The 22,312-nt window shown below is 33.4% G+C and overlaps 2 protein-coding genes across 3 annotated transcripts; one reads left to right on the top strand and one right to left on the bottom strand.

The window, feature by feature from the left end:
- The first annotated feature begins 827 nt into the window (after nt 1–827).
- Nucleotides 828–5,930, top strand: LOC125214245 (putative galacturonosyltransferase 4). The gene is made up of 8 exons (XM_048115181.2): nt 828–1,151; nt 1,227–1,261; nt 1,610–1,703; nt 1,777–1,991; nt 2,423–2,667; nt 3,587–3,944; nt 4,301–4,873; nt 5,411–5,930. Exons 1-8 carry the CDS (start codon nt 1,043–1,045, stop codon nt 5,684–5,686), a joined length of 1,905 nt encoding a protein of 634 aa, XP_047971138.1. The 5' UTR covers nt 828–1,042; the 3' UTR covers nt 5,687–5,930.
- Nucleotides 5,931–7,732: 1,802 nt separating this feature from the next.
- Nucleotides 7,733–15,226, bottom strand: SRD2 (snRNA activating complex family protein). 2 transcript variants are annotated; one of them, XM_048109560.2, is made up of 11 exons: nt 14,938–15,226; nt 13,411–13,605; nt 13,236–13,291; nt 12,269–12,335; nt 12,006–12,182; nt 11,811–11,899; nt 11,633–11,714; nt 10,326–10,424; nt 9,202–9,327; nt 8,856–9,116; nt 7,733–8,076 (listed from the first exon to the last, which is right to left on the bottom strand). In XM_048109560.2, exons 2-11 carry the CDS (start codon nt 13,543–13,545, stop codon nt 7,795–7,797), a joined length of 1,374 nt encoding a protein of 457 aa, XP_047965517.1. In that variant the 5' UTR covers nt 13,546–13,605; nt 14,938–15,226; the 3' UTR covers nt 7,733–7,794. The 2 variants fall into 2 exon arrangements, with proteins under 2 accessions (XP_047965517.1, XP_047965518.1); XM_048109561.2 differs by having other exon boundaries at nt 10,326–10,421; nt 14,938–15,225.
- Between the last annotated feature and the right edge of the window lie 7,086 nt (nt 15,227–22,312).

The following is a 22,312-nucleotide window of genomic DNA, read 5'->3' as shown; positions in this document are numbered from 1 at the left end:
CCTATTTGAAGTTATACGAAATGAAAATATCACATTCTCGATTTTATTTTATTTCTTCTGTAATTAACTCATAAAACAACTTTACATAAAATTTAAAATTTAATGTCAATAGAAAACGTTTTTAAGCAAGACCTACATAGTAATTTAAACGGAATAAAATGACTATCTTATTTATGACTTAGGGACGGTCCCATTTAAAATTATACGAAATGAAAACATCACATTATTGATTTTTATATTATTCACTCTTTATTTAACTATAAAAACAACGCCTACCAAAAAATCCATGAAAACAAATGATTCAAACTTTAAGCAGGATTTATAGACTAATAAAAATGAATAAATCGCATATCTGGTCACTTTCTTCTTTTTGTATGTTTTTTTTAATTATTGTTAGTACACACTAAGATCAACAAAATTAAATATACTTTAGTAATATAAAAATACCAAATCCATCAAAATAACGGTCTTCGAAGGATTTAAATTAGAGTGAAAAAACTAATATTAACATAGTAATAGAGGGGAAAAACCCCAGCAGCATTTCAGTGGGCATTTCAATTAATCCACAATAATAGTAATTAGTAAGATTACAAAAATAATCAGAATTCATAAATGTTAATTCAATGCTGCTATGCTGAAAAACAGAAAATAATCTGATTTTCATTAAAGTAATTTATGTGTTGAGTAAATTATCTGATTTTCATTAAAGTAATTTATGTGTTGAGTAAATTAATCCATAAGAACAATAAAAACAAAAATACATACTACAAAAAATCGAAAAAAAATTAACCAAAGTTGCGTTTCATTCATTTATTTCTGCGTTTTAGATGCTGTTGTCAGTTTATGCACAGCTTATCTTCTTCTCCATTTCTTCACTGAATCAGAGTGTAATCCATTTTTACATTTGTTTCATTATAACTTTGATTGAATTTTCTTCGCAATTGGTTTGTCGTTTTTTGTATGATGGCGTGTAGAATCACTGATTTCTGCGAGGGGTGAAGTCGAAGATTGGCCGTGGAAGAACAAAACAAGGAAGGGAAAGATGAAAATGAAGCTGAGGAAGTTTTTACTTCTCTTTCTGCCGCTGACGTTTGTTGCTCCAATTCTTCTCTGCACCGACACTCTTCAATTCTACTTCCCTTCCTCTACTTGTATGTTTTCGATCTCTAGTTGTTTTTGAAGGATGTTCATTGATGTCAGATCCTCACATTTTCTGATATTTGCAGCTAGGAATGAGTTCGTAGAAGATGTTTCCGCATTTGTAAGTTTTGTTTATATGTTAATCATATCTGCTCAGTTGTAATGCGGTTTCTATTTGTCTTCTGTCGAGCTTAGATGTTGAATTTCGAGTGTTCTACCCCAGGTCTGGGCACATCTGGAATCCGTCCTACTTAGATCCTAATTTTAATTAATAAATCCTAATTGGTGAACAATAAACCCTAATTAGGGGTTCCGTACACTCTAATTGGGGATTGATGAATCTAAATTGGATTGAATTGCACGCGATTTTGCGTTTATTTCTACTTGCATTTGATTTTGGTGTGCTGTTTTTATGGAAATTTCAGATGTTTCTTTATCTGGTTTATGGTGACTTTTGTTTCAAGAACAGGAATTATCAGTACCACTGAAAGAACCACTGCGCACATCTTACACTAGAGCATCATCCGGAGAGATTACTCGCATTACAAGACAGCTAACTGAAGGTTTACCTTCTCGCAGTTGAAATGAGCTCAAACTCACTTGTGAATCATATAAAGTGATTGATTTTTTTTACAGATTCAGCAGAAGATGAAACTGAAAAATCCACTTTGAGCCATGGCAGCAACAAGCAGTCCTTGGATGGGAATGCCATAAGACAGGTGATAGATAATGTGCATGAGACTCAGGTTGTGACAGGGAAGGGAACGTCGGATAAAATTAAATCGAGGGAGAATGAAGAGATTCATTCCCTCCATTCTGATGGCACAACAGAAAAGTCTTTAGAGAGAAAGGTGAGATTGCTATACCTTTAGTTTTCTCTAATCAAGCTTTCAACTTAACTTTTTTTCAAATTGTGATCTTTCTTCTATGGTTTTTAAGTCTTAGTATTTCAACATTTATTTTATGTGTAAAGCTCTTGTTATTATGCTGGTGACAAATTGGCTTCACGGTGCATTTGGAGGAGTCTCAGTATTCATCCTAATGCGAACATTGTCTATCGACTGGACCCTAGATATTCTGTAAATCTCATACATAATAATGCAGTTGGTTTTACCATAGAGTAGTTTTACCCCTGAGCATTTATTGTTTGATGGATGCAAATATCTTATGTTTTCATGTAGATTCTGAATCCTGTGATAGTTTCTTAGCCGTAGACATGAGTCACACACAACTTTTTAAAATTGATCTAACTTATCTCTCTTTATTCTGCTGCATCTTCTAGGAAATGAAACATCTAAAGGGTCCTAGAGAAAAAGTGAACACTGAGACTGTGAAACAGAATGAACGAACAGTTCTTCCAGATGCACGTCTCCGCCTGCTTAAGGATCAACTTATGCAGGGAAGGATTTATCTTTCCCTCCCAGCAACTAGAAATAATGCTCAGTTTATTAAGGAGCTGCGGTTGCGCATCAAGGAAGTTCGACGCACAATTGGGGATTCCACCAACGATTCCGAGCTGCCGAAGAAGTAAGTTTTATTCACTCTATTAATACTGCCATAGGATTTGAATATTTTGATGCAAAAGATATACTAGTGCTTGCTATAGATGTAGTTGAGGTGACACTAAAGGAATTAAGGAACAAACTGGAATCAAATAGAAAACCACCTCAAAAATACAAGTTCACAGGCAATAGCTGCCTTAGCCAAATTGCTGATCTAAACTTCAACAATTATTATTCTAATCCCTTAAATGACTACACTCTACTAATGACAATAAGATTTTGGGCTCCTGAAACATATGCCGAATCAATCCCTAAGCCTGGTTCATACCTAACTCAATTTCCAAAGATATCCCAAGTCTTGACTTTAAGTAGACACTATGTGTTGCAACATCCCCCCCCACCCCTCCCCTCAAGTAGACACAGTGTCACCCTCATAGAGATACACAGGTTGCACTGCAGCAAGTATAAAGAGTGAGTTGCAAATGCCAGATATTGATTGTGCTCCACAGACTCTAAATATCATATTCTCATGTCAGCAACCACCTTCCCTATCGTTCAATGCTTTGTTCCTGAATCATCATGAACAGGAAGGCAGGTCAGATTTATTGATAGAGTTAAGGAACAAACTGAGTTATACCTTGAAAGTGCAAGTTCACAGCCGATGCCTGTCTTGCTGCAACAATTCACTGATTTAAACTTCAACAATAATTTTTCTGTCCCCTAACTGACAAAACTCTACATCTTAAATAACTAAAGGAACTGTGGATCCAGAAATACAGTTGTTCCAATCCCTTTATTATTACCTTAAAATAACTTAATTAATATAATATAGCTAACTCTGAATATAGAACATAACACCATCCCGTTTGGCCTAGGAAGTAATTGGAGTAGCTCATATCCTCATGTTTTTTATCAGTCTCATTTGTTATGATTTTGCATTGTAGTGCTCATGAGAAATTGAAAGCAATGGAGCAAACTCTGTTAAAAGGGAAACAGATACAAAATGATTGTGCTGCTATGATAAAGAGACTCCGTGCAATGCTTCATTTGTCTGAGGAGCAGCTTCGTGTCCAGAAGAAACAGGCCTTGTTTTTGACGCACTTAACTGCAAAGACAACTCCTAAAGGACTTCATTGTCTTCCTTTGCGCCTTTCGTCAGAATATTTCTTGTTGAACTCATCTCAAATGCATTTCCCTGACAAGGAAATATTAGATGACCCCAAGTTATACCACTATGCCTTGTTTTCGGATAATATACTGGCTGCGGCAGTTGTTGTGAACTCCACAATAACCCATGCAGAGGTCAGGATCTTATTGTGTTGAGTATGTTGATTTGATTTATCTGTTTTTAATATGCTATGACTCCCTCTGTCCCATAATAATAGCGATTTTTGGGGAGGTCACACAAGTGTTAATGCGATATTCATAAAGTATGAGGGAGAAAGACAAAAGTAGTTGAAGTAGTGGATAGTGGGACCCACATCATTAGTAGTGGAATTTGTGGTGAAAAAATATCCAAAAATGAAAAATGGACTACTTTTTGGGGGAGTGACCAAAATGGCAAAAAGGGACTATTTTTGTGGGGGCAGAGGGAGTATAATCCTATTTGATTACGTTCTTTAAATTCCACTGTTAAAATTTTCTTTGTCATGATCCAGGATCCTTCAAAACATGTCTTCCACATTGTCACTGATAGGCTAAACTATGCTGCAATGAACATGTGGTTTATAGCAAATCCCCCTAGCAAAGCAACAATACAGGTTCAGAATGTTGAGGAGTTCACATGGTTTAATTCAAGTTACAGTCCAATTCTTAGGCAGCTGGGCTCATCATCCACAAATTATTACTTCAAAGGCCGCCATGCTGAATCTGATTCGGGCCTTAGATATAGAAATCCAAAATACCTCTCAATCATGAATCATCTGCGCTTTTACCTTCCACAGATCTTTCCGAAGCTGGACAAGGTTTTGTTCTTAGATGATGATATTGTGGTGCAGAAGGATCTTACTGGCCTGTGGTCTACTGATCTAAAGGGTAAAGTCATAGGTGTTGTTGAAACATGTGGAGAAAGCTTTCACCGGTTTGACCGCTACCTTAATTTTTCAAATCCTATTATCTCAAAGAGTTTTGACCCACGAGCTTGTGGATGGGCGTTTGGCATGAATATCGTTGATCTGAATGAGTGGAGGAAACAAAATATCACCGATGTGTACCACAAATGGCAGAACCTGGTAAGGTTATCATTTACTTGTCAGCTGGGAACTCTTTCACTAGGGATATATTCATTAGTTGGCCACAAGTATTGCATGTCAACTTATAGCATAGTAAATATACTAAATTTAGGATGTCTACTGTTTAAGGTTTGTCATATATTCTTCACCAGTTTCTAAGTCTTACAAAAAACTTGAATATAAACGAAAGCTTAGGCAGATCGATCCCATTGGTTATCAAAAAAACAGTAAATATAAACATGTAGTGTATGAAAATGGAGAATTGTATCTGAGTATATGTCTAAAGTAAATTGTCAGCATAGTTGGAAAATTCTTTCAATTGCATAAGCATATCGATATACTCCTGAGGTTTCTATGAAATGGCTATTCTATCTAATTTCGTTATTAATCTATTCCATCATGTTTGCTCCTTTGAACATTAATTCTTAAATTAATATGTCTGATACTGAAGGAAGCCTGAACTTTACTAAATGCGCCTATATATTTTTTCAAACTTAGCTCTCCTGAAATCTCAAGATAAGTGTTATTTATGTGCAGAATCGGGATAGACTCTTATGGAAACTAGGAACTCTGCCACCAGGTTTGATAACCTTTCAGAATCACACCCACGCTCTTGAAAGATCTTGGCATATATTGGGACTTGGTTATAATCCAAATATACCTCAAAAGGATATTGAACGAGCAGCAGTTATACATTACAACGGAAACTTAAAACCATGGCTTGAGATTGCCATCCCAAAGTTCCGAAACTACTGGGCAAAGTTTGTGGACTATGATCAGCTATACTTGCGCGAGTGCAACATCACCCCTTAAAATGCAAAATTCCACATCGTGATGTCATTCTGGATTGCCATGGCAGTACATATCCCAGGTCCGTGCTACTTTCTGATGGTCTTAACTTTTCGAAACTGAAGCATAAGCTGTGTAGGTGTATTTGTTTGTAGTATATACCAGTTTAGTCGGATTTATGTAGAGCAAATGAACATGTATATAAATGATGCAGCATACTATTTCTTTCTGCTTTTATTTGTTTCAGTTCATTGATGGTGATCGGTAATGTCTCGGCCCTATATAGCTGTTGGTGCAACTACTTTTTTTTTCAGGCATATGAACTAGAATTTCTTTACAATATAGAGATGCCAGCTAGGCTACTACCCATACATATTGTTTCTATTAATATTCATGTTCTGTGATTTACTCTCTATGTGATCCAACTTAAATCAGCAGTAATTTCAATATCGCCTAGTAATTTTAACTTAAAACAACAATGAACAATTTCATTATCGATGGGTGTTTGTTAAGTCATCTTCTGTTGATTAGAATACGTAGAATACAAAAAGACAATTTATGCGTATTCTAATCATAGCTATGCAATTTTAATTAAATAAAAATTTATTAAGTTATATACAATCTAGGGAGTGATCAATTGCTAACTCATCATTGAATTGTTAACTACAACTAATTTAAGGCCATAGGATTTTAGAAAACGTGTGGTCTATAATTTGCCACGTGTAATTTTTGCTTTTATTAATAAAATCAAAAAAGATTTTAAAAAAACTCTAAATTAGGGTTTTAGATGAAAATGTCAATATAGTGTTTCGAAAATATCAACACAATGTTTTAAGAATGTTAACTCATTGTTTATATTGACATTCTACATGTATCATATTGACATATTTTATATAAGTTTTGGGATTTCTTTTAAAAGTTAGTTATAACTACACATGTAGTTAATTGACATTAATACCCCTATTGATATTTTTTGTAATTAATCCTATGACCTTATTGACATTTTTTGTTGATTGTATTGAAATTTCGGGGTTCATGATCTAGGCCTTTAATTTGAATATCTAATGACTATTATTTAGTTGTAGTTAGCAATTAAGTATTGAGTTAGCAATATAACATTCCCCTGATGATCATACTCTATATTCCGAATTTTTTTAAATAGGAGTAGAAATTAAAGAGTATGATTGAAAATTATATTTAAATTACAAATAATTATTAAAAGAAAAAAAACAATTATCCAATAAAACCGCTGAAAGTTTAGAGCTCCATCTTCTATAGAAACAAAAATACCCGAATTAAAAAAAAAAATTAAAGTTTACTACTGTAAAAGTATGTTCTATATCATTCATTAATTGACCATAAATTTCACGTCCATTTTGAAAAATCATATTGCTTCCGTCCCAACTAATGTGAGTCATATTCCTTTTTGGGATGTCACAAATTAAGTTGAGTCATTTCCTTTTTGACAAAACACAAAACTTCCAATCACTTTTACTTTACTGTATCACCTATTTTACTCTATCTTTATTTTTTTTTACTTCATTCTCTCTCTTATTTTTCAACACAAATTCTTAATCTTCGTACCCAAAGTTTTGACTCAACTTAATTGGAACGGAGGGAGTATACCAAATGAAAGATCTTGCCTTGATCTTATAAAATGTATGTTATGAATCAAATGCTCAGTTATTAAAAAAAATGAAACATACTCCCTCTGCTATAGAATTTGTGGTAGAATTTGTGGAATATTTATGGGTCGCACCATCAACTAGATTATTTCAACTAATTTTTATAATACTCTTATTTTATCAATTACGTATTAAAACTTGTGTCATTTTTAATTAGCCTATTTCTATGAGACAGAGTATAAATAATCCAAACATATGTTAGTTAAATGCTCAAATGAGCCAAGTATTATTTCCCATGAATGACAAAGACATTGATTTTAGTATAAACCCAACTCAATGAACTCATTATATGCATTACAAGTGGTTGTATACTAGTAATATGTATCATGAAATTTGTGGCTTTTCAAAAATGCTTTCACAGATTAAATCAACAATGACTGACAAGTAAACGAAAACTAGTACTGCATAAATAAAATACTCATTACATAGTGAAGCATATAATAACAATTACTCATGATGATAGTCATAGACAATGAAGTCACTATAAAGCAAAGACCCACCTTCATAGTGAAGCATATAATAACAAATATCACAGAAATAACAGGGATTTTCTGAGGCCCACTTATCATCCACAGTCACTTTATCTGCCCTGTAAATTTTGCAAACGGAGCATTTCTTGAACGCCAGCTTTGGCTGATACGTGATAAGTGGATAAGCCGATCGGTTCTGTATGTCCTCCGGATGTATAAGCCTCATGTCCCGTAATACGATTAGATGCCTGCAGTTCCCCTGGTGAAACAACATCAAAATACTAATATTAATATAATTAATTTCATGCTAAAACGGCACTACACAAAAATGATGAGAGAAGTATTTGAATGAAAGAAGAAAAAATTGAAAGTGCAAGCTTGTATCCGTTGGCAAAAGACAAACAACAATATACATGCAAAGAGTATTTTAAAATGCAATATGAAAATATTGGCAATCTCAACAATAGGACAGTTGCTTTATAAGAAAATTGGCTTCAAAAGGAAAACTGGAAAAGGTAAAATATGTAAGCCATTGTTCTATCATCTGTCTCACCACCCTCCAAGCCCTCCCCCGACACACTCTCATCAATAATACTTCAACAAATAAGTGTGTATTTTCATTCTTCATCTCATTTTTAAAAAAGCTCCATAATAGCAATTTTCTCAATAGGATACAGATGTCACAGTGCCCCCTGCTCCCCCAGCCGCACCTCGTGCGCCTCGCACCCCAGGCGCGCGCCTAACAACAATGGTTCTGTTTAGTATCATCGCATTCTTTTTCTCTATCACACCTTCATAAGCAATGGCCGGACATCTTTTTAATAGGATGAGGCTAAAACAATCAACTAGTTCAAGTTTAGGAAGTTATGTAATTTATATGGTCAAGTCACTTAAACCATTTATTTGCTTGGAAAAGTTTAGAGCAATAGCATCAGTCCAAGCTGGTGAAGTTAGGCATAGAGGAACACATGTTCACACACGATATGAGATAATGAGTGTTGCGTGACAATCCAAACGAGAGTCATTAGAAACGGATACCTGATGACAGTAAAGATACCCAGCACCGAGGTGGAAACGTAAGTCACAGAACCTTGTACTCTGCATGTAAAGAGATTTGAATCTTGGCAACTGCTGCTTATTTTCAGTGCCCAAAATGGCCTTTTGTTTCTGGCGCACCTCACCAGCAACAATGAATTCCCACTTTTCAAGTGCATCATTCTTGGAGTTTTTGAGCCAATCAAGAATAGTTTTGCTATAGTCCACATTCGAGGCCTCTCTCATGTCATTACAAAAAACATCCTACAAACAAAAGTATCAGGATGAATCAACAACACAAGGATTTCTTTTTGTCATTACGTCCTCTCTTGCCAGTGAGAAAACTTACTTCAATTAGAAAGTATCCAGAAGGATCATACTTCCCAGCCCTCCTCATTATCTCATCCGTCAAACAATATATTTTGTCTTTAACTTCAGTCAAAAATTGTCGGCCCAGAACCAGGAACTCTTGAGTCTACATTTTTTTGAAAAACAAAAATCATTAGTTGCAAAGATATGACACGTAAAAATCAATAGAAAAAGATTGCACGGAACAAGAAGAAAATATTACTCCCTCCGTCCCGGATAATTCGGGTCACTTTGACTGGGCACGGGTTTTAAGAATTGTAATGAAAAGTGGGTTGAAAAAGTTAGTAGAAAGTGGGTCCTACCTTTATATAATAGTTTTATAATAAAATGTGTAGGAATGAGTTAGTGGAATATGAGGTCCACTACCAAAAATGGTAAAAGTGAAATGGGACAAATTATGTGGGACGGACCGAAATGGAAAACTGGGACGAATTATCCGGGACGGAGGGAGTACCATGGAATAACCAGTCAATACCAGGAAGAGGAAACTGAGAACTTGTTTACAAACAATTAGCTCAAGGATTCACCACTTTCCCAAGTTAAAAGAATTACGAAACCATTCCAAACAATATATTAAAATCAAATACAACCAAATATTATTCTTATCTAGTGAAATTGGAAGCACAATATCAATTACTATGTTATTATCCTCAAGTATGCCGCACTAATAGACAGCAAGTTATACTATCTAATAGTATTCCCTAACTGGATAAAATAGTCAACAGTAGAGAGACAAATAAGGGGTTTTAAGAAAGATAAATCAATGGAGCACAAGTGCCAAAAAGCTAAGCACAGGATACATTTGTGAAATGTTGAATGCCAGGGTATTACTGTAGTTATTTGAAAGTTTGGACATTTTCAGGAAAGCACATAAAGCTCAGGGTAGAGTAGAATTTACCCTTATATGTATGAAATAAAAAAACATTCAAAAGTCGAGGCATAAAGTCGCATTTATCCTTGGAGATTGTATGAAAGATAAATAGGCTTACACTACATATGGAACAAATGATCCACTAGATTCTATCATAAATGATTATCTAATATGTAGCACAAAAGCAAACATATAGCCTTCTTTTAAGGTACTACTACATAAGAGAAAAATACCTTCGACCCTGTCTTTCTATTATGGTAAACCTCAAAAGAGAGAACAGTCTCAGGATATTGGACCGGAACGTCACCGTAACTACTCGAGGCTTTCACCTGCTATGGTTTTAAAAATTTCATTAGATACTTAAACAAATTGGTTTAGCTAATTATGTATCAAGAGTAAAAAACAATCCAACACTTTTAAACCCCCCATGGGAGGATAACCAGTGCACTTTAAATAATGCACATGTTATATTTATGAGTATACCCCAAAACCTAGTTATTTGAAAATTTGCCCCTTTTAAATTAGAATTCATAGTATTTTTTTAGTTAATAAAATTTATCCTTGGTTAACACATATTTGATATGAGATGCTAAAGGGCTCAACATGGATAGTAATAGATTCGTTACTCTATCTCACTGACATGTGATCCAACTAGTGCTACACAGCATGGGACTCACATTCACATCAATGAACAGATGGTAATTATTTTATATTGTGTTTGTATATTACTCCCTCCGTCCATGAAATTTCGTCCCGGTTTGACCGGGCACGGGTTTTAAGAAATGTAATGGAAAGTGAGTTGAAAAAGTTAGTGGATTGTGGGTCCTACTTTTATATATTAGTTTTATAATAAAATGTGAATAGGAATGAGTTAGTGGAATATGGGGTCCACTAACAAAAATGGTAAAAGTGAAATGGGACAAATTTTGGGGGACGGACGGAAATGGAAAAATGGGACAAATTTTGGTGGACGGAGGGAGTAACTTTCTCCATCAAGTCGAATAATGTTCGAAGAAATGGTGAGGTGAGCATTCTTGCTAAATTGCATGTTAGGAAAATAGCCATGAGATGAATGTAGACTAATATCACTGCATGCTTATGAGTTACAAAAACAAAACCAAAAAGAAAAAAGCTACCATCATAGCAGATCATACCACCCACAAAATAAATAAATGTTCAATATTAAACTTGAAGTCCAAGCAGTAGGACTATCACAATTTGCCATTTGCATCATAAAAAGCTAAAATTGTGGTGATAACATATGCTTCTCTTAAACATCTAAGATCATGTAAAGTTAAAAGCATTAAGTCATGTGATACACTAAAACCGAGTATTTCTGAATCCTGATATTGACTAAATCACTTTTGGCTCATGAACTCAAAGAAATTTAAAAAGAATTGGACCACATACAATATTGAATGCCACAAAAAAATAGTTAAGGCCAAGGAGTGCGCATTATGCAGAAAATTAGATTTAAATTAGTCATGCTAATCAGTCTATATAAATAATATATGAATATGGGAGGAAGAGAATGACAAACCTTTTTTGACACACTGCCTGATTTCAGATGATTTATTTTTTCAGCTTTTGCATTAACTCCATGTCCAGGCACCATGGAATTACTAGAGGGATGATGTGAAGACGGAACAAGAATAAATTATAAATGCCACTTGTGATAAAATAGATGAAAAACAATGAGCCACTTTAGAGATGCTTACTTGAAGGAATGCAATCTAACACATGCTTTGTCTTCTTCTTGTTTTGACTTAATTCTAGCTAGCTGCTCCACCTTTACCATATAGCTCTCCTGGAAGGAAGGAAAATTTATGGAACACAATTACAAAATGTAAACCAGAACAGCAAACACAAATGTAATAAGAAACAGTACAGATAAAGAGGTCACTAGTAAGCACATCAAAATAGTCATTCTTTTTGCTAACACCCTTCCCCTTCTTCCTCTTCCCAGGTGGGTTTTTGTTTGATTCACTTAAGACAATAGCCTTCTTATTCTCTTCTGTATTTTGCAAACAGTTCTGCTCAATGCCAAGTGCAAAGTTATCATTTGGAGCACCTCCGGCCAGTTCATCGACCTGTTAATATACACAAAACGGAGATTATCAGGTTCTGAATGCTAATTTAAGCATTGGTTTTTTCGAATAAGTTTCAGAGCAATTACCTTGAAAGCTTCTTCAAATGCTTTACTGACTAACTCATCCTCCTGAATTATTTTGAGTTCATCCACCCTTTTAAAATGTAAAGTGCACAAGATTGAATATTAAAGTAGAAGTCAGTAATGAACAGTACTGATTGGCCAAAATAATTAAACAGAACAAAACATAAAAGTCGCATTGAAAAACCACAAGAAAGTCTGATACGCATCAAGAGTTTGGAAGTTAGAAGCCCATAAGTTTGTCTTCATTTATTAGAAGTCTTATCCTTAAATATAAGTCAATAAGTCTATCTCTAAATGTCATCTTTATTTCTTTAGTATTTTGGGGTCCTATAGAAAAGTCCCTGTAGATTTGAGAAGAATGTCAAGTCTTGAATTTAGTAAAAGGACGGTATTACACCATAGGGCCTCATGAGAGGAGTGGCCTCGCAAGAGTATTATCTTTTGTTTTCTTACCATTTATATATCAAATATATTTTCCGTCTGTTCCAATTATTCGTTGCTAGACTTCCATCTCCTTTTTACTCTAACAAAGTCATAATTAATAAGGTAAAAAAAAATATAAAGTAATACTATAACCGACGGTTTTTTAACTTAAGTAGCCGCTTTTAAACCAACATGAAATTCACAGAATACAGTATGAACTGAATTATAGAAGTTGTATATGCATTACTTATCTTCGAACCACAACTTAAACAAAAATTTATAAGATATTAAGATACCTCAACGTGAATCAGTTAAAAGGAGTTCTGACAACTAGAAATTTAGAATACATTCTGACAGCTTATCGCTCTCTTTCCTAGAGTTCTTTCATTAGCACACAAATTGTTGCAATGGGGACGCTTAGATGCTAAATATGGTCAGGCATTAGACATTTTTCATAATATCAAGAAGATAACTGCATAGCCAACTGCATCTAAGCCATTGGATCTCAATGTTTTTAATAAGGATTATGGAAATAAAGAATACTTACGATGTATCTTCATCGCACACCTGTGCCACGTCTCCATATACCTCTTCTTTCAAACTCTGCATGAATCGTGCAAAAAACATTGCACAAAATTTAATAGAAAATGCTAGCAATACACTCAAATGAGACAGAAGCTAATGAATACATGAAAGACGTGAGAAGAAAATTAATAGCATACCTCAAGTTCTTCATTGACACTAGTTTCGAAGTCCGGGACTCTTGTGAGAGGACCAACAAGATCAGTGACATATATTGGACCACCAAGCGGAATTGAGACATAGAGGTCATCTCCACCCTCATCGTGACCCAGCATTATTGGTTAGCCACTCGCAAGAAGCTGTCTTAGGTGGCGTTGGGTATCACTAGTATAACACTACACACATGCCACCAAATCACATCAGCAAGTCTCAATTTTTCAATATTCAAGTACTTATATCAGAACTCAGCAGAAACACACACAACAATATTCTGTTTCATGTATCAAGGCCTCAGAGTTAAAACAAAGGTTTCACACATTCACATATAATAAAACATATATCCCCTTATCGTGCTTGCTTAGTGACAGACATGGGTATGCAGACCAGAAAATATGCAAATATAGACATGGCTATTTCCCTCGAGAGGGTGCCGCACAGACCACCCGTACCTGTCTCCGGAACTAAGCACTTCGTAGTGTAAATTTCATCTTGTATAGAAGATAGTCAGCAACGTATAAATATGAGTTCTAAAAATAGTTTAAATTATAATCCCAACAATCCAAAATTTAAACTTTCAATCCACATTAAAATTTAACACTTGAACATGCCATGATCTCTATAGGTGGATTATCTTCCAATTGGTCGAACATTCAGATTTAGTCATGACTAAGGATACACTCATACAAGTCAAACTTGAATTCATCTTATTTTGACATAATCAGATAATCTAGATGATAAATTGATATATTGGCAGGGATTTTTAAGTTTCTCAATTCAATCATCTCCAAGTTAGTAGAAACCAACCATGATTGCATACTATATAATACATAAAATATAAGTATATATGCATGTGTGTATGTGCAGTAAAGAAACAAGTTGCTTCTATATTATAGAATGCAGCAATTGCAGCATATGGAATTCTCCAAAGAATTCCTTTTAGGATATTCACAAGTAGCAAAGGATATTGCTGCAATTCAGTTTTTTTCTCCCTTTTTGCATCATAACAGATATATATACCAATACCTATATCTAAATGTATGTGAGAATCAAACCATAACCTTCTACATCAACATCTAGGCAGCTAAATATGCTTAATTAAGAAAACATAGCAAACCCAACAATCTATCAATACAAAAAGCAAGTTTTGGGAAAAATTATGTTATTTGCCATTTAGGCGGGAATATTTTATCCGGTGAGTAAAGACAAAAGAAGTTGATGCGTTGCCATTTAGGCATTGCAGGAATTTATAGTCATGAATATTTGGAGAAGTCACAGTTCGAACTCTTGCACAATTTTATAGTCAATGAACTCTTGCAGACAAGTTTGAGCATTACATAATTCAATCCCAATTCGAGCTCATAATATCTGGAGAAGTCCAAATTACAATGAAATAACCCCAATTCAAAGTCATAAATTCTCGCCCCCCTTTGCCAGCTCAATTCAAAAACAACTTTCTTCCACTTTAATCTTTCAATTCGAGGAATAAGATATGCATAAAAAATTCTTACCAATTTTTCGCAAGGATGTGGAGCTTCAAGCTTTTAAATATAATTCTTTATGGAAGAGAAAGGAGGAGAATTAGAAGAATAGTGATTAGGGGAGATGAAATAGTTTCAATGAAGAGAATAAATGAGGAGAGGGAGTGACTGTCGTTCGCTGGGAGAGCAGAGCGCTGATCTGAATCGCTGGGATAAGAGAGTGCCAGCGCTGGGAGACGGCGCTGCGGCGGTGGGGGCGGCGGAGGGAGGCGCAGGCGAGAGATTTTTTAATTTCGGGAGGGAGGCGATGATATTTTTGTTTCTTTAAACTAGTACAAAAATATCCATGCAGTAGGGATTTATCTTGACATAGTCCCTGGTCGCCCGACATTGAACTATGGATTTATCTCGCCATAGTCCCTGGTCGCTAGACTTTCTTAGTCCGAGGATTTATCTCAAATTTGAGTCTTTTGCTATTTTCTTATACGAAAATACTCACTCCGTCCCAGATAATTTGGGATACTCTGACCCGGCACGGATTTTAAGAAATCTAATGGAAAGTGAGTTGAAAAAATTGGGGGATGTGGGTCCTACTTTTAAAGTATTAGTTTTATAATAAAATGTGAGTAGAAATGAGTTAGTGGAATTTGGGGTCCACTACCAAAAGCGGTAAAAGTGAAGTGGGACAAATTATGTGGGACGGCCTGAAATGGAATATTGGGTCGAATTATCTGGGACGGAGGGAGTACCCTTTTAAGCATTTGAGCAATTTAATATTTTTACACTTTTAACATTTTAAATCTGATATTATTTCAGTAAGGGGTGTGTTATATTGCTAACACCTATTTAAATTGCTAACTACAACTAAATAGACATTAAATCTTCAAATCAATGACCAATATCTATCATTTTCGAGTATCATTGTATCCAACAAAAAATGTCAATTAAGGTATTTATGTCAATTAACAATAAAGTAGTTATAACTAACTTTTTAAAAACATCTCAAAAGTTAAATGCATATAACCATCTCAATTTAAATTAATTTTCACACAACATATATCAAATTAAAGATAATTTTATAAAGATTCTAACGAGATATTACTTACATACGTTCCAATGTCAAAATTTAGAAAATATTATTGAGTTTTCGTATTTTTGTAGTGCCAGATTAATGTAAACATAACTAATAAAATATGTCAATATAATCCATATAAAATGTCAATTCGAAATTATGTTGACATATTCCAAGTATCACATTGATATGTTTAATACACTATATTGATATTTTGATCCAAAACCCTAAATTTAATAGGTCTTTTATTTTTTTTAAATTTAAGGAGTGAGTTAGCAATTGATCACACCGCATTTCAGTGATATATTAAATCTGATATTATTTCAAAATTATTATCTTTCTTTCCTTTTGTCATTCTTCACTTTGTTTCTTTATTTCTATATTAGATTTAATTTTATAAAATTAAACTTTAAATTTTAACTTTTAACTATCAATAATTTTTTTGTAATTAAAACTATTAATTCATGGACATTATAAATATTGATTAAAATTATTAATTTTTGTTATTTAATAATATTCAGCTGAATTGAACAAGTATAGAAAAATAATATTAATCATGAATTAAAAATAAGAGCTATTCTATTTAGCCTTCGTTCGGTTGTTATAATTGCTTGTGATTAAATATTATGAAGTTGACTAAAAATTTGATACTACTAAAAATTTTATATAGGAATATGTTTGTTGAAATTTTCTAGTTAATTATGATTGTTTTCAGATTAATAAACGAAAATTATATTAGTCTTATATTAGATGCATATTTATTTCAAAATAAATCGTGTTATATGATCTATTTATGATTAAAACTAAGGCGTCGTTATACCTTATTGATTAAATATTAGACACTATCAAATATTGATTAAAACTATTATTTTTGTTAATTTTATAAAATTAAATCAAATATTGAAATAAAGAAACAAAGTGCATGATGACAAAAGGAAAGAAGAATGATAATTTTGAAAGAATATCCGATTTAGTACATCACTGACATAATATTAGATTTAAAATGTAAAAAGTGTAAAAAGACCAAATCGCCCAAATGCTCAAAAGGGTATTTTCGTATCAAAAAATGGCAAAAGGGCCAAATTTGAGATAAACCTTCTGGTGATATTTCTAAAGTCTAGGGACTATGGGCGAGATAAACTCATAGTTTAGAGACCATTTTTATAGTTCACTATTGTTTTTTTAATTTAGGACTACAGTAACTTAGTACTACATTCGTCCCATTAAATAAAGCTGCATAAAATCCTGTGTCGTCTAAGTAGGGATGTCAATCGGGCCGACCCATCGGGTTTCGGGCCAACCCTACTCGGGTTGTGGGTCAATCGGGTGCGGGCTAATCAGGTTGTGATATTTTCGGGTTATAAAAATTCAACCCTCGCCCTAAAAGCTCGGGTTTCGGGCTAGCCCAGCGGGTTAATCGGGTTGATACTGATAAAATTAACATACGATCAATCCAATAAATAATGACGATAATTAGTTATATTTATAGAATATATGAAATATTTAACTAAGACAAATTTGAGATATATACTTAAACTCGAACAAAAACATAATCAAACACTAATATTTGAGATTTGTGTAAAATAAAACATAAATTTAAATATTTTAAAGTATATTTTAGAAATTTAAATATTTTTCAATGAATTTAAAGTTTCTAAGTTATATATTTATTATTATAGTAATAAAAATTTAATATATAATTTGTATATTTAATATAAAATTGAAAGTTATTTTTTTAGTTATCTATATTGTAAAAATAATCGATGAAAGTTTCCAATTAGGAGTAAAACAAATTGAACAATAGAAAATTTATCGGATTTTTGGGTCTGGCCCTAACGGGTTGCGGGCTAATCGGGTTGCAATTTTTTTGGGATAAATTTTCAACCCAAACTCTATAAATTTGGCGGGCTATTCGGGTCAGCCCACGGATTATGGTTGCATTAACATCCCTACGTATAAGGAAGGGGTCATCTTCCTTGGAACGGAGGGCGTATAAGAAATAGTATTAACTAACAGTTAACTAAATTACATTTAATATTTTAATTACTTAAATTTGAAATCATAAAAATATATAATTTATTAAGAAAAAATAATTTAAATTCCAAAATTCTCAATACCCGAACCCGATCCGAAAATTATCATATGATAACATAATGACGATATTACCTTTTTGTTGATATTTTGTCTACTATTTATTGAGATTCGTAAGATTTAATTTCATCCACTCATTTTAAAATCTAAGGATGAAAATTTGATTTTGATTTTGATAGGGTGCTATAAGTATTAGAATATGACCCTGTCAATTACTACTCAATTAGTATGATTAATTAGATTTAATTTTTAGTTTTAGTTTTAATTTTAGTTTTATCTGTAGTTAATAATAATAATAATAATAATAATAATATTTACAAAATTACAAATAAACAAAATAGTATACTTAGAAGTTAACAAACACATATTTAGAATGATATAATGATATGAAACAAAAACATTAAAAAAATTATAACCGTCCAAACAATTAAATTTTATAATGCTTTTAAGTGATTTTTCTATTTTTAAAAATATGAATACTCGCATTAATTAATTACCTTGCCAAACAATAAAGCAATATTCAAATTTTACTAATATAAACAATAATCATTTAAATATTATTATATTATTAACTATTTCTCAACGCCACAAATTCGGTATTTTGGATTCGTCATTGCCTCCTCAACATAAGTTCCTTAGAGCATCTCCAATGCTACGCTCTTCCCATCGCTCTTTCTGTCGGACTTCCCAAAAACACCTCCTGCCACGTCACAAAGACTTCCCACCTTTCTGCCACGTCACAAGGACTTTCCACTGCACAATCTGGACTTCTCATCGCCCTTCACGCGCGGACTTTCCGCAATAAAAAAAATTCACAAGTTCACAAATATGCAATTTACGTTGCGGAATTAAAATTTCGACATGAAGCAACGAGCCGTATATATAGAGTTTTTAAAAAAATAAAAATTGGGAAGTCCGCGCCGGACGTCCGCGACTCGCCACAATGGCGGACGTCGCGTCGCCCTTCCACACGCCCTTCCACCGACGATCGCGCCCCTCCCGTGTCCTTAAGGGACGTCCGCGTCCGCCCCTCGCCGCCCCAATGGCGGACGTCCCACACGCCATTCCCGGAAGCCTCTCCAACGTCCGACGGGAAGGGCGCCGTTGGAGATGCTCTTATCCTATAAAAGTGGAGTTCGTTTTTCTCATAAAAACTTGACTTAGAAACTCTACATGAGAAAAAAGATCAAATAAGTAAGGAACAAGATATTTATATCGAATAATCCATTTAGTTAAAAAAATATCAAAATTTTGATAAACATGATTATCTAAACACAACCATCCATTTCTTAGAGGAAAAGTTTATCTGTTTCCTACGTTCCCAAACGCAACTTGAGACTAACAGCAAAGCTCAAGACTAGAAACTCAATTTGTCTAAAATTTTCATGTTATTTTTTCTCTATATATTTAATTTCAAATTTCATTAGCTAGTCGAGTTATTTTATAATTCTGAAATTTTTGATTGACACTTTCTCCGTCCCTGAAATTTTTTTCACTTATTTTCGTTTTCGCGTGTCCCTAAAATTTGTCACCTTTCATTTTTACCACTTTTGGTAGTGGACCTCGTATTCCACTAACTCATTCTCACTCACATTTTATTACTATAAAACTATTACATGAAAGTAGGACTCATATGTCACCAACTTTTCTCAACTCACTTTCTATTATATTTCTTAAAACTCGTACCGGGTCAAATAGTGACGAATTATTAGGGATGGAGGGAGTATCAGATTCATATATAATTTTACAGTAGATTTAAAAAAAAAAAACCTTTGATTATAAATATTATGATCTTTTTCAAATTATGTCTTATTTAATTTTACCTAGAAGAATAAAGACTATTAATTTTGAAAATATATAGAAGAAAATTAATTTTATTATTATTATTTATTTATTTATAGTTCAATTTCGAGGACGAATTCATATGTATAAACTATTTAAATCACCTCTTAAAAATAAAAATTTAAGTATAAGTGCATCCCATTATTTTCGCCAACTTATTTTGAAGTTCAATCGAGTGTTACGCTCCTATAAATATTTGGGTTAAATTCATTGGCACCGGTGGAATGTTCAATGGTGAATTTTACTCATAAAACATATCAATATGTATCTTATAATGATCCAAAGAAAATAAATTAAATATTGAATTTTTCAAGAAATGCTTTATTAAATCTTGTTTGTATATGGAGTTGTATTTTATTCTTTTATAACCTCAAGTCATATGCCACCATAATCTCACCAAATCCTTGTTCAATTCCCCTTCAAACAAAAACACAATTCATTTCCACAAAATAGTACTAGTAAACACAAAACATAATCAATTCAAACGGGAACTGAGGTGGTAAGCCCATACATGAACCCAGACAAGAATCCAAACCCTAACTCGACGATACAATCCCCGGGAGCTGAGGTGGTATGTCCGAACCCGAATCCAAACTCGACGATCCAAGCTCATCAAGACGATCAAACACAGATTCCAACGTTGATGTTGGAGTCTCAGTGGAGAGAGCACCAACATCCATAGAACCTAGGATGATGGAGGGGATTAATTGGCATCCATAGCAACAATGAAGAGCCACTGTCCGATCACGGCAGCCACATTGGCCCTGGCGAAGATCAAGCAAGCAATGATGCGAAAGTGATAGATGCAGAAGAGGTCATAGATGGCCAACTACCTGTCCCTAAAGCCCAACCTATCCTCCATCCAACTTTCCGCCACAAGCCCTTTCATCCGTCGCTGACTTCCACAATTTGCTCAGTACGATGACGAGAAAAATGTACCATATTCCAGAATATCTTCAGGTTGAAGATGCCCTATTGAGGGCAATGCGATTCTATGTGAGTCTCTTCTAGGACGAGGCAAGGTCAAAGGGAGTTTCTGCTAGACCATGGAGTCCGCCGAGAAGCTACAATTTTTTTGCGTTGTTTCATATTCCCGCCGCTCAACTTTATTTATTTTATTTCACAACTTATCGTAACTCATCTCATTTCACAACTTATCGTAACTCATCTCATTTCACTAACTTATTTTAAATTGAATCAATCATTTGAATTGGCTTATGTAGCATTAGATTATACACAAAGTAATAATTGTGACCGCGTGATATGCCTAAAGTTGGTTCTAGACACACAAATCGATCACAGAAAAATATTTAAGTCTAATTCACTGGTTGAATATTTGGATCAAATTCACCAATGGTTGAATATTTGGTCATATTCAGTGGTTGAATATTTGGGTCAAATTTGCATTTGAATCTGACCTATAAAACATATCAATTTCCTCAAATTGATTAACATTGGGTTAACAAATTTTTTTTTATTAAAATTAACCTTGATATGGATCCATGTTATCCATTAACCCAAGATTAATTCCAAATTAGTGTTTGGTCTAGCAATTTGATTTTCAATTCAAAAAGGAAACAAAAGGATAAAGTAGATCTAACTATAAAAATTAGATCTAAAAGGGAATAGATGAAGATTAGGAAAGGAAGAACAAAGAAGTGAAGATAATATCATTGATGGAAAAAGCTTAAAGCAAACTTACACCATACTAATATTATCCATTGGCACACAATCAAGGATCCACAAAAAGTATGTTTAGAGTTATTTATTAAACTGCCACTTTAAATTTTGAATTATAATTTAATTAAACTTGCTTTTGTTAATGAAATTGTTATTATCATATTCTTGATTTTCGTCCCTTTTATGAAGTTGCGTTTCATCGGTTACTAATCCTTTTATTTAATCAACCAATCCTATTTAAATGGTCCAAATAATTACTGAGGCATTTAATTTATAATAGCCGATATTAGGATTTGGAACACTAAAAGCCATTTTGATAATACCAAAAGCCACAAAATCATCTATAAATTTCAATCTAATTGTGACATCCATGTAATATTTTACAAAGTAAAACATGCTTCTTTTTCAAGGAATATTCTCCGAAACTTATAAATTAATGTTTTGTATTAATTTTCATACGGAATTTTATTTACGTTTTTTCAGTTTTTTTGATGGTGTATCACTTTTGAACTTGCATATGCTTAATTATTCGTGTAATGTGATTACATATTATGTATTGGATATCCAAAATATTTTAATCAATATTTATGTGTTAATTTTAATAAATAATTTTTTATTTTATGTTTTCTGCTAATAATTTGATACTTAAATAGAATGGGAGTTTTGAGGGAAATTATCATAAATGTCATATAATGGTAATAAAAACACGTCATAAGTGAA

Source organism: Salvia hispanica, chromosome 3 (genome assembly GCF_029641045.1).
Source record: "Salvia hispanica isolate PSC_SH4W2 chromosome 3, Shi_PSC_v1, whole genome shotgun sequence".
Taxonomy (NCBI): Eukaryota; Viridiplantae; Streptophyta; class Magnoliopsida; order Lamiales; family Lamiaceae; genus Salvia; species Salvia hispanica.
This window is presented reverse-complemented; position numbering and strand designations above follow the sequence as displayed.

Excerpts from the sequence above, each read along its gene's own strand:
- LOC125214245 (XM_048115181.2), top strand. The coding sequence starts at position 1,043 with ATGAAAATGAAGCTGAGGAAGTTTTTACTTCTCTTTCTGCCGCTGACG. Across the intron at positions 1,152-1,226 it reads CTACTTCCCTTCCTCTACTT|CTAGGAATGAGTTCGTAGAA; the intron begins GTATGTTTTCGA and ends TGATATTTGCAG. Across the intron at positions 1,704-1,776 it reads TACAAGACAGCTAACTGAAG|ATTCAGCAGAAGATGAAACT; the intron begins GTTTACCTTCTC and ends TTTTTTTTACAG.
- SRD2 (XM_048109560.2), bottom strand. The coding sequence starts at position 13,545 with ATGCTGGGTCACGATGAGGGTGGAGATGACCTCTATGTCTCAATTCCG. Across the intron at positions 12,183-12,268 it reads CATTTGAAGAAGCTTTCAAG|GTCGATGAACTGGCCGGAGG; the intron begins GTAATTGCTCTG and ends GTATATTAACAG. Across the intron at positions 10,425-11,632 it reads CAGGCAGTGTGTCAAAAAAG|CAGGTGAAAGCCTCGAGTAG; the intron begins GTTTGTCATTCT and ends TTAAAACCATAG.